This window comes from Clupea harengus, chromosome 3 (assembly GCF_900700415.2).
Source record: "Clupea harengus chromosome 3, Ch_v2.0.2, whole genome shotgun sequence".
NCBI lineage: Eukaryota > Metazoa > Chordata > Actinopteri > Clupeiformes > Clupeidae > Clupea > Clupea harengus.
Genome location: NC_045154.1, coordinates 18,545,975 through 18,558,073, shown reverse-complemented (window position 1 = coordinate 18,558,073; position 12,099 = coordinate 18,545,975). Strand labels below are relative to the sequence as shown.

Sequence of the window (12,099 nt, the reverse complement as noted above, 5' to 3'; positions counted from 1 at the left end):
GCTATTAGGGAGCACTCATCGAGCCAGACATGCTCTATGGTTTGCCAAAACAATAAACAGACCCATTTGGTTGAAAATATCAGTAACTTTAATGTATTGGAAATCTGAAACCGGACAGGTTTGCACTCTGCCATTAACTGAACAGCAGGCTGACAACACGTTAAAATGTATTGGACCGGACAATTAATCCGGTCAATAAATATAGTATTTTAGATTAAGCAGCATACAACTCATCTCACAAACACAGAACCATAGGACAGGAGAGCTTCTTGTTTTTTTCTAAGTTCTTTTTTTTTTTAAGACAGTGCTTTCTATGTGTGGTGGAAAAAGAAAATAAACATTCAGGTCTTTAACCCCACTGGAGTTATTTATATTTCAGTTACATACACATGTACATTTAGGAGTAGAATTGTGCGTAGATATGAGAATGATACGAAGATGAGATTGTTGGTTGTTTTTTTTAAGATGTTTTTTTTTTATCTGTGTCGTCATTGGGAGTAGATCCACGTCTTTTTAATCTGTGAGTATGAGCCTCTTCAGTCCATATCTATTACTCTTCGGCAGATCTCACTTGTGAAATCTGAACACTTGGAGTTTCCACCAAGGTCTCCGGTCAGGACCTGGAGGGAGAGGGAAAAGGGGAACACATGTGAAAAGTTCCTCCCAAAAAAAAAAAAAAACATAAATCCCACACACTGTTCTTGAACTAAATATCCGTAGAGCTTAGATAAGAGCCCCGATAGCATTGCAATGTTGATTTACAAAATTTTACTTAAGACAGTCATGGGTCCAACCCCTGAAGACATCTGATAAGACATACACTCTAATTGTAACAACACCGTACAATCACACGATGGCAGTTAAAAATGCCTGCACTGATAAAGGTACATAATTTGTTTGTAACAAGAAGGAAGTCGAAGATGCTTGAAAACCATCAGCCCGTGGATACCTTCTTGTCTCGGATGGTGTCGAAGCAGGCAGATTCGATCTTCTGGGCGTAGCCATGGAGACCCATGTGACGGAGCATCATCACTGCGCTGAGAAGCAGGGCGGTGGGGTTGGCCAGATCCAGCCCTGCAATATCAGGGGCAGTACCGTGGACCTGCAAGGGGCAATGAAGGTCCGATTAGATGACATCCACGTTCTGGTCAGACTGTAGCTCAATTAGCAGAGGCAGATGCTAACACCAAGGTCATGGGGTCAATCTCCATGGGCACGCACACGTGCACACTAAGGAAAATGTGTATCTACACTGTACTTGAAGTCAACCTTGGAGAAAAGTACCTGTACCATTCCCAGATGTTAATGACAGGTGGAAAACTGGGAAGTCTTAATTAGGATCTGCCAGCGTAATGCTTCAGAGCTCAGTTTGCACTGGGATAACACGAAAACATGCAGTGGTAAGAAAATATTGCCACTGTGATATTTTGCATCCAACTAAATTAAGAGTCTGACAAAATGCAGAGAACGTGTGTTTAATTAAACCAGGCTAGGCAAGACTGTAACAAAAATGCCAACATACACTCGGGCTCTGCTCTCTGTTGGCAGTTTCTGGTCACTCAGTCACCTACCGATTCAAAGATGGCCACCCCATTGGCCCCGATGTTGCCACTGGGAGTCACTCCGAGACCACCAATAAGCCCAGCGCAGAGGTCACTGAAACACACAGAATTCACAAAGACTTCACCGTGGAGAAGAAACACTACCTCCTGGTTTTATACACAATAAGGCCACAAATGCTCAAACTTCTAGAAGAAACATTCCACATACACAGGCAGTGTGAGCATGCAAACACTTCTCAAGTTTGGGCCCTGATAGTTATGTTTAATAATAATGTAACTACATGAAATGTGAAAAGACACGGTTTTGATTTAGTGTGAAAAACGACATGCTTCACAGTAAAAGTATAATTTGATAAAGACTGCTTATGCAAATACAAACACTGTGATTCATTTACCTCAAGATGTCACCATACAGATTGGGCATGACCAGGACATCAAACTTACTGGGATCCTGTACCATCTGTGGAGCAAAAACAAAAAAAAACACATTATGAATTTTGACAATTAACAAACACAAGTCAAACTAATGACAGAACATAAACTCCCTGGTTACGTTTGTCAGAGGTAGAGGCACGCATCTAGACCTCTGCAGACAAACCATTAACTCCCTGTCCCTATATACGAGTAGTGAGCCATGCGTACGTACGTTCAGACAGACTGTATCCAGGTACATCTCGGTAAACTTGATGTCCTTGAAGTTCTCAGCAACCTCTCTGCACTTCCTCAGGAACAGACCGTCAGACATGCGCCTTCGAGAGAGAAAGAGGGGAGAGAGAGAGAGAGAGGGAGCGAGAGAGACAGCGAGAGGACGAGAGCGAGAGATACAGCGAGAGGGAGGGAGGGAGAGAGAGAGAGAGAGAGAGAGAGAGGGAGAGACAGAGAGAGAGAGAGAGAGAGAGACACATGTCAAGATGTCCTATTCGAGTTTTGTGAACAAACTATGACCATGACCATGACCTTGGTGAAATGAACAATAAAAGGCAGACATTTGCAATTTGTCTGTGTAGGCACAACTATCTTCCATGCAGAGCACTTACATGATGTTGGCTTTGTGAACAGCCGTGACGCTGTTCCGGTTGTTGTTCCGGGCGTACTCAAAAGCATACTCGGCAATGCGGCGACTGGCGTCCTCAGTGATCAGCTTGATACTCTGCACTACGCCATCAACGATCTGACAGACGAGAGACAGAAGTACAGGAACACAGACCGTTAACAAACAAGTGATCAAAACGTCTGAACAGAAGTCTCGGTCTAAACCCGATCCACATCAAGACACGGATGCTAGATGAGAGATCAGTCTGCATTCATGGAGAGTCTAAGAGGAGGGCTAATACGGACTGTCCTGTGTTTTGCTCTTCCATGTTTGAAAACTTGAGTCTTGGAGTCGTTAAGAGCCAAAATGATCCCAGCACTGCCCTCCTAGACGCTGTATGACAACTGGATCGTGTTTAGAGGACTGAGAGGGCCTTACAAGGTTAGTTAGTGCACAAATAGGTTGACACAGTAGGAGAAAATATGTCCAGGCCTCACAACCCACTAGAGGCGCAACAACGAATCAACTTGATCGACAAAAATCGACTATAAAAATAGTTGCCAAATAATGTAATGGTCAATTGGTTGCTTACGCCATTAAGCATATTGTTGCACGCATTAACTATCTCATTAGACATAAAACGACTTTTTCTATAGAGTAGCTAGACTACGTCACTGGTGTGATAAGAGAAAAAAAACTAAATCTAAAAATGATGGGGCAACATCAGCATGAAAGAAAACATTTAAATCCACGAGCATCTAAGCAAACCCTGCTCAGTGTTAAGAGGACTGTCAAAGAGCTGACCAGCAGCGGAGTATCGGTTATATAGAGGTGACGCTATGAATTGTGACATCTTGCATGAGGTTCGAAAATAAGGGAATTTCCACCAAAATGATGATATTCAACTAGGTACTGGTTTCTGTATTCAAATCAACATCTTTCTTTGTCACCACGGTCATTCGCTATTTTGGTGTAATTAGACAAAACTTTATATATAATTTTTTTTTAATACACACTAACATCCATATTGATAGTGACTGCTTTTAGAAAAACAAGAGAGGTGCTTCTGCTATGTTCATTTCTAGATAATTAGTGACGACTTGGAGTTCCGTTGAAGATGCTGTGTCCACTAATTTCTGCTATTCCACACTTCAAAATAAGTTGTGCAATGTCGTGAAATTTGGTTGGATGGTTTGTTTCATTATATCCTACGCTTATGAGTCACTCATTTCCCCAATATCTATATTTTTTCCAGCAGCGGTGTGGCTGTGTGCATGTCCGAGTCCACGGCACTGGACCCAAACTTGGCTAAACTCTTTGACAGATCAGATGAGATGCTAACGCTAGGTCTAAGGCAGGAGGGATTCATGGTTTCAAACAGGTTAGCTTTTCTCAAACACACACACGCAAGTGTACATGAGTGCACACGCACACACACACACACACACACACACACACACACACACACACACACACACACACACACACACACACACACACACTGTTTTGTGTTTAACACAAACAGAGCTGAGAGGATATCGCGTGGGTGAAACATGATGACGGCCACTGCACAGACCTTAATGAACACAGGTCTGAACTGAACAAAATGCCAATGGTATGAAGGGGCCAGTGGACATCTAATGTCTGAAGGCAACAGTAGTTCCACCTACCTAGAGGACAGAACCAGCAGTGCAAAGCATGCAGTTAGCGCCCTCACATCCTGCTAGGGCTGTGTGAGAGACAATATTAGATGCACGCGTGCAATCAGGTGCCCTCGTCTGCTGGGCCCCCCCGCCCCCCCCGATACTTGTGGGGGTCGAATGGCAAAGTCACTTGGAGGGGTCAAATGGCAAAGTTACTCAAAAGGCAAGGGGGAGGGGCTGTATGGAGGGCCGTTCAAAAAAAGTACAGGACATAAATGAGTGTAACTGAGGTTATAGAACAGGTTATACAACAACGGCCAAACCACCCTGAAGAGGGCATACGTATGGGTGCACCACCCTGAAGGGGGCATACGTATGGGTGCACCACCCTGAAGGGGGCATACATATGGGTGCACCACCCTGAAGGGGGCATACGTATGGGTGCACCACCCTGAAGGGGGCATACGTATGGGTGCACCACCCTGAAGGGGGCATACGTATGGGTGCACCACCCTGAAGAGGGCATACGTATGGGTGCACCACCCTGAAGAGGGCATACGTATGGGTGCACCACCCTGAAGAGGGCATACGTATGGGTGCACCACCCTGAAGAGGGCATACGTATGGGTGCACCACCATGAAGAGGGCATACGTATGGGTGCACCACCCTGAAGAGGGCATACGTATGGGTGCACCACCCTGAAGAGGGCATACGTATGGGTGCACCACCATGAAGGGGGCATACGTATGGGTGCAAGTGGGAATGACAATAATGACATTTCACATATTCAAATTCTGATATAGGCATGGATAGATGGGGTTCAAACCTTCACAATTATTAAGATAATGAAATTAAGAATAATGGCCTTTAAAAAAAACAACAAAAAAAGGTTTGTCAGTGAGGCATGGGTGTTCACACAAAGTGGACGTAGGCATAAAAACAGGGGCCTGCCTGAATGTGGGCGTGACTTCAGTCGCCCATGTGGTGTGAACGTACCAAATGCTCGATGCCGCTGTACTCTCCCTCTGTGTTCTCCCGGATGGTGACCAGGTTGACGTCGGTGTAGGGTGTCTTGTAGCCTTCGATGGACACACAGGGGCGTACGTTGGCATAGAGGTCAAAGGTCTTCCTCAGCAGCAGGTTCATGGAGGGGTGGCCAGCAGCAATAGGAGTCTTAAGAGGTCCTATGAGACAAGGTCAAATAAGTCACATCACACACACACACACACACACACACACACACACACACACACACACACACACACACACACACACACACACACACACACACACACACACACACACACACACACACAAAACTGAGTAAATCACAACTTTCAGGACTTCACTGGGAGTTCAAAACATGTACTTTGTGATCTATGTTGTATTTATTATGTAGGTGGTCAATTCATGAGTGCTTTAGGGTGCATTTCAATCCTCTCTGTACAATTATTTGCAATCAATTCATTTTTTTTATATTAACGCAAATGTAAAATAAGGTTACATTTTGAAAATCTGAAAGTCTCAAAATAAATAAATAATAAATAAAACCACCAAACAAACACTATGACTGAAAAAAGTCTACCTTCACTACATGGCATGCTTGTTGTTGAACACCAAACAAACACTATGACTGAATAAAGTCTTCACTACATAGCATGGTTGTTGTTAAACACCCCATGTGTGAATGCGTGACATGCTGGCGTACCCTTTAGTCCGATTTTGCACCTGTCCATTGACTCTTTTGCCTCTGGCGGGATCATCCACTTGCCTCCTGGCCCCTTTATGGCGGTAACATTCCGCTCCTCCCACTGTATAGGGGCCTGTGGGACAACAGGGTGTTTCATTCAGCTGGCATCGGCCATGTCAACACACGTGGCTCTGACTGAGGGCTAATATTTACACCAAGGCCATGCTTTTATCTCAGTTACCCAATGACCATTCTACTGACTGCACAGAATTCTACTCAGGGAAAACAACATTCTACTCTATGGCAAAGTTTCATACAGATTCCTTCAGTACAGAGTCAGAGAGAGAAAGATGTGTATATAAGTATGTACTCACTCCAACTAGTGAAAAAGTATTAAGATGGAGTGTGGAGTAGTCTGGAAGTGGGATGTGTTTATAAACAGGGACTCTGCCCTCTTAGTGAAGAGGCCTTAGGCAGGCGTGGATGCTTACTTTAGCAGCTTCAAATATTTTCACTACAGCTGAGGAGATCTCTGGACCGATGCCATCACCAGGGATTAATGTCACGGTCTGCATCTGCGGGAGGCAAAACACAACACAGCTGACACAAGACAAGGCATTTCCCCAATGACCTACTGCACACTGGGGCACAGAGCCAGAAATCCCCCAATGCAAGAGATACTGGAGCTTTTGAATAAGAACCACTACATTACATTTATTCATGTGACTATCTAAAGTGACAAGAGTACAGATATTCACTTTCACCAGTATGCGTTTCCTAGATACATTAGTCGTCATATTTCAGAGTCAAAAAAAGTAAATTATTATTCATTAAGTTATTTTTAGTGCCTACAATTTTCATATTGCTCACAAAACATCCTCCTTGATATTATGGCTAGTCACACATACAGTCCCTCCTGTCAGCAAGTAGAACTGTGTTTCTCAGAGTCTCTCTCTCTCACACCCCCCCCACCTCTCAGGCTTTCCAACCTCTTCTCCCCTAAAGACCAACACGCACACGCACACGCACACACACACACACACACACACACACACACACACACACACACACACACATACACACACACACACACACACACACCTTTCCAACCTCTTCACCCCTAAAGGCCAACAAGTTACTAAGAATGGCATGGTGCCTCATTGCAACCCCCAAGAATCCCATAACTACACTCCAGACTATCCACTCTAGAATCCCATAACTACTCACAGACAATCCACTCTAGAATCCCATAACTACTCACAGACAATCCACTCTAGAATCCCATAACTACTCACAGACAATCCACTCTAGAATCACATAACTACACTCCAGACAATCCACTCTAGTGATCCACAACAGCTCTATTTCTGGGCCTGGTAAAGCAGTGATCCAACACAGCTCTATTGCTGGGCCTGGTAAAATATATATTTGCTAGCTAAAGTGTACCTCTGTATAGGGATTTGTGGCTGGTGGATTCTAAATTCTACCAGCCACTTATATTTTTAACCAGCCACCATTTTGTCATGGGTAACGTTTGTCCCGCTTTGAAAAACAAAACAAAAAAAATACCCATACAATGTATTAATTCAATAGTTATTCACTTCAATGGTTATCCATTTTTAGTTATCTCCCCCTCACACCACACACAGACACACAACAAGGTTTCTGCTAAGATTGTTTCTTGCTGGCATGGTATCCTAAAGAATTTATTTGACAGGACAAATTTGAAACTTTCCGCGCCCTTTTTTCAATAACAATCTATGTTATAAACACAAATATAACAATCTGTTCACTAACACAAGAACTCCAATGTCATCATCAATTTGACTGTTACCAGGATGTCATCCTGGCGTTGGCATGTGTATGTAGGTCGGACGGGCAACTCAATTCAATAATGGCTGTGAAACCATTCTCTCGACCAGACAGCAGCCGAATAGGCTAGTAAGCAACAGCACTATTTAGGGAGGCCGCCTGTAGACTGAGTTGACTAATTCAATCTCAATTATGTTTGTCAAGTGCTTCCTTTTATTACCCATCATCATGGCTGTTAGGTTGATCAAATTCACCTGCATTTGGCCCGTGGCAGGTGCCAATCTCCCACCCTGATAGGGATTCATGTGTCAATGTAACTACTACACCAGTATGAGCAGCCTTGGGCTCTATGAGCAGGAGGGGGCAGTTACCCCTGTCCATGCCAGCGGAGAACAGTTGTGGTGTGACTCACCCCTCTGGTGAAATTTCGGGGTTGAGGGGTCTGGCTCCTCATCGCCCCCATCACACGGGACACCTGCAAGAAGAAGCACATCCAGGGGATTTAAAGACATAGACCTACACACACACACACACACACACACACACGGGCTGTGTCCTCAACACAAATACTATGACTGACTTAAATCAGCACAGCTGCTAGAGCTGGAAACTTGCCTATTAGCCACAGAGAATGAATGTTGACCATAAGGAGAGTAGGACACCCACCCACACCTCACTGAAAAAGGGAGAGGAGTGACTACAGAGCCATACTTGTTGTCCTGCTACAACAGTCGCCCGGGTGACCCGTTTGGTCTTGCCCACTCTAACGCTTAAGCAGATCACCGTCATTCAGTGTTAATCTTATCTGGCAAGGAGTCAAAGGCTGTATGCAGCATGGTTATTGTTAAGAGCCACTCCAGTTCGGCCGGCAAACAGTTAGATCATTGCCATGGTAAGATAAACAATAGGAAGCATAACCACATCAATGGAACATTCAAGCAGCTAACACAGCTGTAGGTGCCATATGTTCCAGTGAGGTGATTGATTGACTGATTGATTGTGCAGTGATGGGACAATCTGCAACACTACACAATGATGTTTCTCATTCAAACAAAAAAGACTACATGACACCTTAGAGCTTTTTAGTGGAGACAGTTTCTGGAGATGCAAGGGGCCAGTTAGTGTTGCACGAGTTACACACATGCATTTGAACAGGGATTAATTATGTTCATTTCTGGGAATATTGGTTAAAAAAAAATTATAAAAAAAATCAAAAGCAGCATTTATATGAGTGATTAGCCGAATTTCTAGCAATGTCGAGAAATTAGAATGTGTTAGACTTTAGCAATCAAAGTAATTTTAAATAGAGACGAGACCAGAACAAATTATTTTGGAGAGAGGATTGGTTACCATCTATAGGAGATGCCCAGAAACTGTTAATTAATCCCTGGTACAAAAGTAATGGTTTCAAAGATCCTGTGGCACCAAATTCATGTTGCTTTTAAAATAAAGTAGCAGAGCCAAATTTGTGTGTGAGAATGGTGTAGGTTGAGGGAACAGACTGCAACACTGCAATTAAACTTGAGCACTTCCCTCTCATTTTACCAACCATCCAATTTGTGTCTGGCAGTGATTGTCAGAATCTCTGAGACCATGTCCAAGGGTAAAACAGGGTTAGCAGATCTGCGAAGGACATTTTTTACTCCTACACATTCAAAAGACATGAAGTTAGACGCAATGTTGTCTGGAATTAGTTATTCAACAATTCCATTCATGTCAGGAGCAGGCAACCCGACCCAGTTTACATTCCCGAAAACCCTTCTTCCCAACTGATAGTTAGCTATAGGTTTGGCCATTGGTGAGAACCAGGTTGACAGGGAATACCAACGAAAACTATTTGTGTTGCTTGGATACTAGCGATACCGTATGTAAACTTGGTATGAAATTATGAATCCATCATATGCAACTTAATAGCATTTGGCAAACTTAAACATGATATCGTTCAATGACAATACAACAGCATCTCAAAGGTCGACTAACTGGGATGAGAGCAGTCGTACTGAAGCTGGTAATGTGACCTTGGTCTGGTAGACCATCTAGGAACAATTACCTCAAGAAGCATCACCCGAAAAAGTGTTTACCTCTTTCTAACAATGCGATGTGTCATTTAATTTAAGTCAAATTAACACATCAAAATGTCCACCTCAGATTTGCCAGTGAAGCTTAAAACACGCAGAAAGCTAGCTAGCTAGTGAGCTATGGTCAGCTTGATAGTCATCAAGCTTGTTAGCGAGCTAACTAGCTAGCTGGCTAACTCGCTCAGACGTTCTACCTCGCTAGCGGGTATTGGCATTTGAAAGCAACGGAGCTTACTTCATTGGTTTTACCCTTGTCTCCTATCCATAAACCGTATCTTTCCAGAAGATTAAAAATCTGCGAAAAATTGTAAGCACATGTCTTTGTTGGAACAACGTTAGGCAGCATTGCTATGTCAATGTATCAGCTAGCGAGCTAGCTAATTTCTCTAAATTACAAGCTAAAGGTGGTCGGGTTAGTCAGCTGGCTAGCAGAGAGGCTTTACAGCGCGGCATCCAAAGCTATTCGTTTCGCATGCTAACATGGCATACCACAGTTAGCTAGCATGCTAGAATTTAGTGAAAGTCTACGGAGTCCCCATCAGATTAGCTAAACATTATTGGGACAACCTGTCATAATGAAGGAAATGCGGTCACACATTCATTTAATACATGAGTCAAACAAACGTCAATGTTAGGCTATCAACCTAATTGGACAACTACCGATATAGTTACATGTTCACATGTTATCTGTCAGTGAGCTGATGTGAAGGGCATTAAAACGGGAGGCCTCTAAGGCATCCTCTGTGAAGTTCAAAGCTCTCAACACCTTTATCGCTATCAGTCGTAATATAAATCAGGAAGCACTCATTTAGGGCACAACATTCAAGTAGATATGATTTCTCTTTCGTTTGATGCTGTGCATCAATCCCTTACCGTTGACCTCCACGCGTTTCCAGCCATCCTAGCAGGTCTGAGTTACTACTGGTCTCTGAACGTAGCGGAGGCAGCAGAAGCAGCTATCCGGTATCTCATCCTCTGACAGATTGAGCAACTACTTGGGTTGCCAGACTACCGCAAATTCCCCGCTTAATGGTCCTTCCTCATCTTTGCTTACATTTGCGTTCAGAGAATAGTAACATTTGTTATCAAAAGAATAAAAACGTAATCACACTGTGAAGTTGTTTACAACTTATTAAACTATGTAATTGGTCTTCGCATATATGTGTTTTAAGAATAAATTCCTCATAAATGCATGTGTGTGGTGTTGTGTGTCGTGCTGTGTGACAATAAAACATGACTTTGACTTGATATACTCATATGAATAGCCAGGAAGTATCAATGAATCAGACAAAATTTGAAACAAATTAACCAATTTGAATGAAGGTAGATCACTTCTCCCCTGGGTTATGCATGGTGTCTCACACCCAAAAATAGTGAAGCATTTAGTAAAATATGGCAACCTCTCATGCCTCCGTTTCCTCACACGCAAAGGCAGCGCATAACCCAAAACTCCAAGATTCAAGATGTCTTTCGCCCCTGCTGGAGTGGATGAAACACCACATTGAACACCAAACGGCTCTGGAAACAACGATCTTAAAGGTACTCTCCCTTACTTTGTTAATCATTAACCCGTTGCTAAAAAGCCCGACATTCTTAATGTGTTTTTCAGGTTAAAGTTACACATGTAACTGAAACAGATCTTTCTGTTATTATACCAGGAGCAGACGGAAGAATGTAATTTCTGGGATGTTAGCAAGATCAAAGTGACGGCATCATGTGTTGACAAAGAAAATCTTTATTTAACACGACGTAACATCAGATGGAATGGCAAAAAACAATGGCAAATGGCTTAGGACCAGCTGACAAGGATCGCTTAAAAACAGCCTTCTCTCTTCACTGCAAAGTTGCCTTACCATCAGCTGTCTATCACTTCCTACAAAAGACTACATTCATGGTCCGGATTTTCATATGAATACATAATAACTGAGTTGCCAACAAAAATGGTGAGAATAATGTTATTTATGATCTCCACCCAAAAAGGTAACAAAAACAGTCAAGGCCAGATTTCACTTTTCTATGTAGGAGGGATTGAGATACAGAAAAAGAGCATGGGAGAGATTGTGTGTCCTTTTTGTCACAAGATGGCAGCACATACAAGTGAATTTCAGGAGACAAAAGGATCAGACTGTTTTGTCTCACTGTATTTGTGGAGACAATAGTCTACAAGGAATATTCCTTGTCCCAATTGGCTTCCTAATGCAACCTTTGCGAGTTTGTTATTGTAACCTTATAAGAAGAGACATCTATGCAATGCAAGCATTCAACTGAAACTTGGGAGCT

At 43.1% G+C, this 12,099-nt stretch overlaps 2 protein-coding genes across 3 annotated transcripts in view; one reads left to right on the top strand and one right to left on the bottom strand.

Moving 5' to 3' along the window:
* Positions 1-65: 65 nt before the first annotated feature.
* On the bottom strand, positions 66-10,812 carry idh3a (isocitrate dehydrogenase (NAD(+)) 3 catalytic subunit alpha). 2 transcript variants are annotated; one of them, XM_031564839.2, is made up of 12 exons: positions 10,693-10,812; positions 10,055-10,114; positions 8,154-8,216; positions 6,421-6,504; positions 5,948-6,062; positions 5,236-5,423; positions 2,600-2,733; positions 2,209-2,311; positions 1,958-2,022; positions 1,572-1,656; positions 950-1,102; positions 66-620 (listed from the first exon to the last, which is right to left on the bottom strand). In XM_031564839.2, the coding sequence occupies exons 1-12, from the start codon at positions 10,717-10,719 to the stop codon at positions 537-539; spliced, it is 1,161 nt and encodes a 386-aa protein (XP_031420699.1). In that variant the 5' UTR covers positions 10,720-10,812; the 3' UTR covers positions 66-536. The 2 variants fall into 2 exon arrangements, with proteins under 2 accessions (XP_031420699.1, XP_012674249.1); XM_012818795.3 differs by lacking the exon at positions 10,055-10,114 and having other exon boundaries at positions 10,693-10,807.
* A 202-nt stretch (positions 10,813-11,014) lies between these two features.
* cib2 (calcium and integrin binding family member 2) overlaps positions 11,015-12,099 on the top strand; it is a 37,296-nt gene continuing 36,211 nt past the window's right edge. The window contains exon 1 of the mRNA XM_031564840.2: positions 11,015-11,358. Within this exon, the coding sequence (XP_031420700.1) occupies positions 11,212-11,358 (147 nt within the window). The 5' untranslated portion in view covers positions 11,015-11,211. The remainder of the gene's footprint in view (positions 11,359-12,099) is intronic.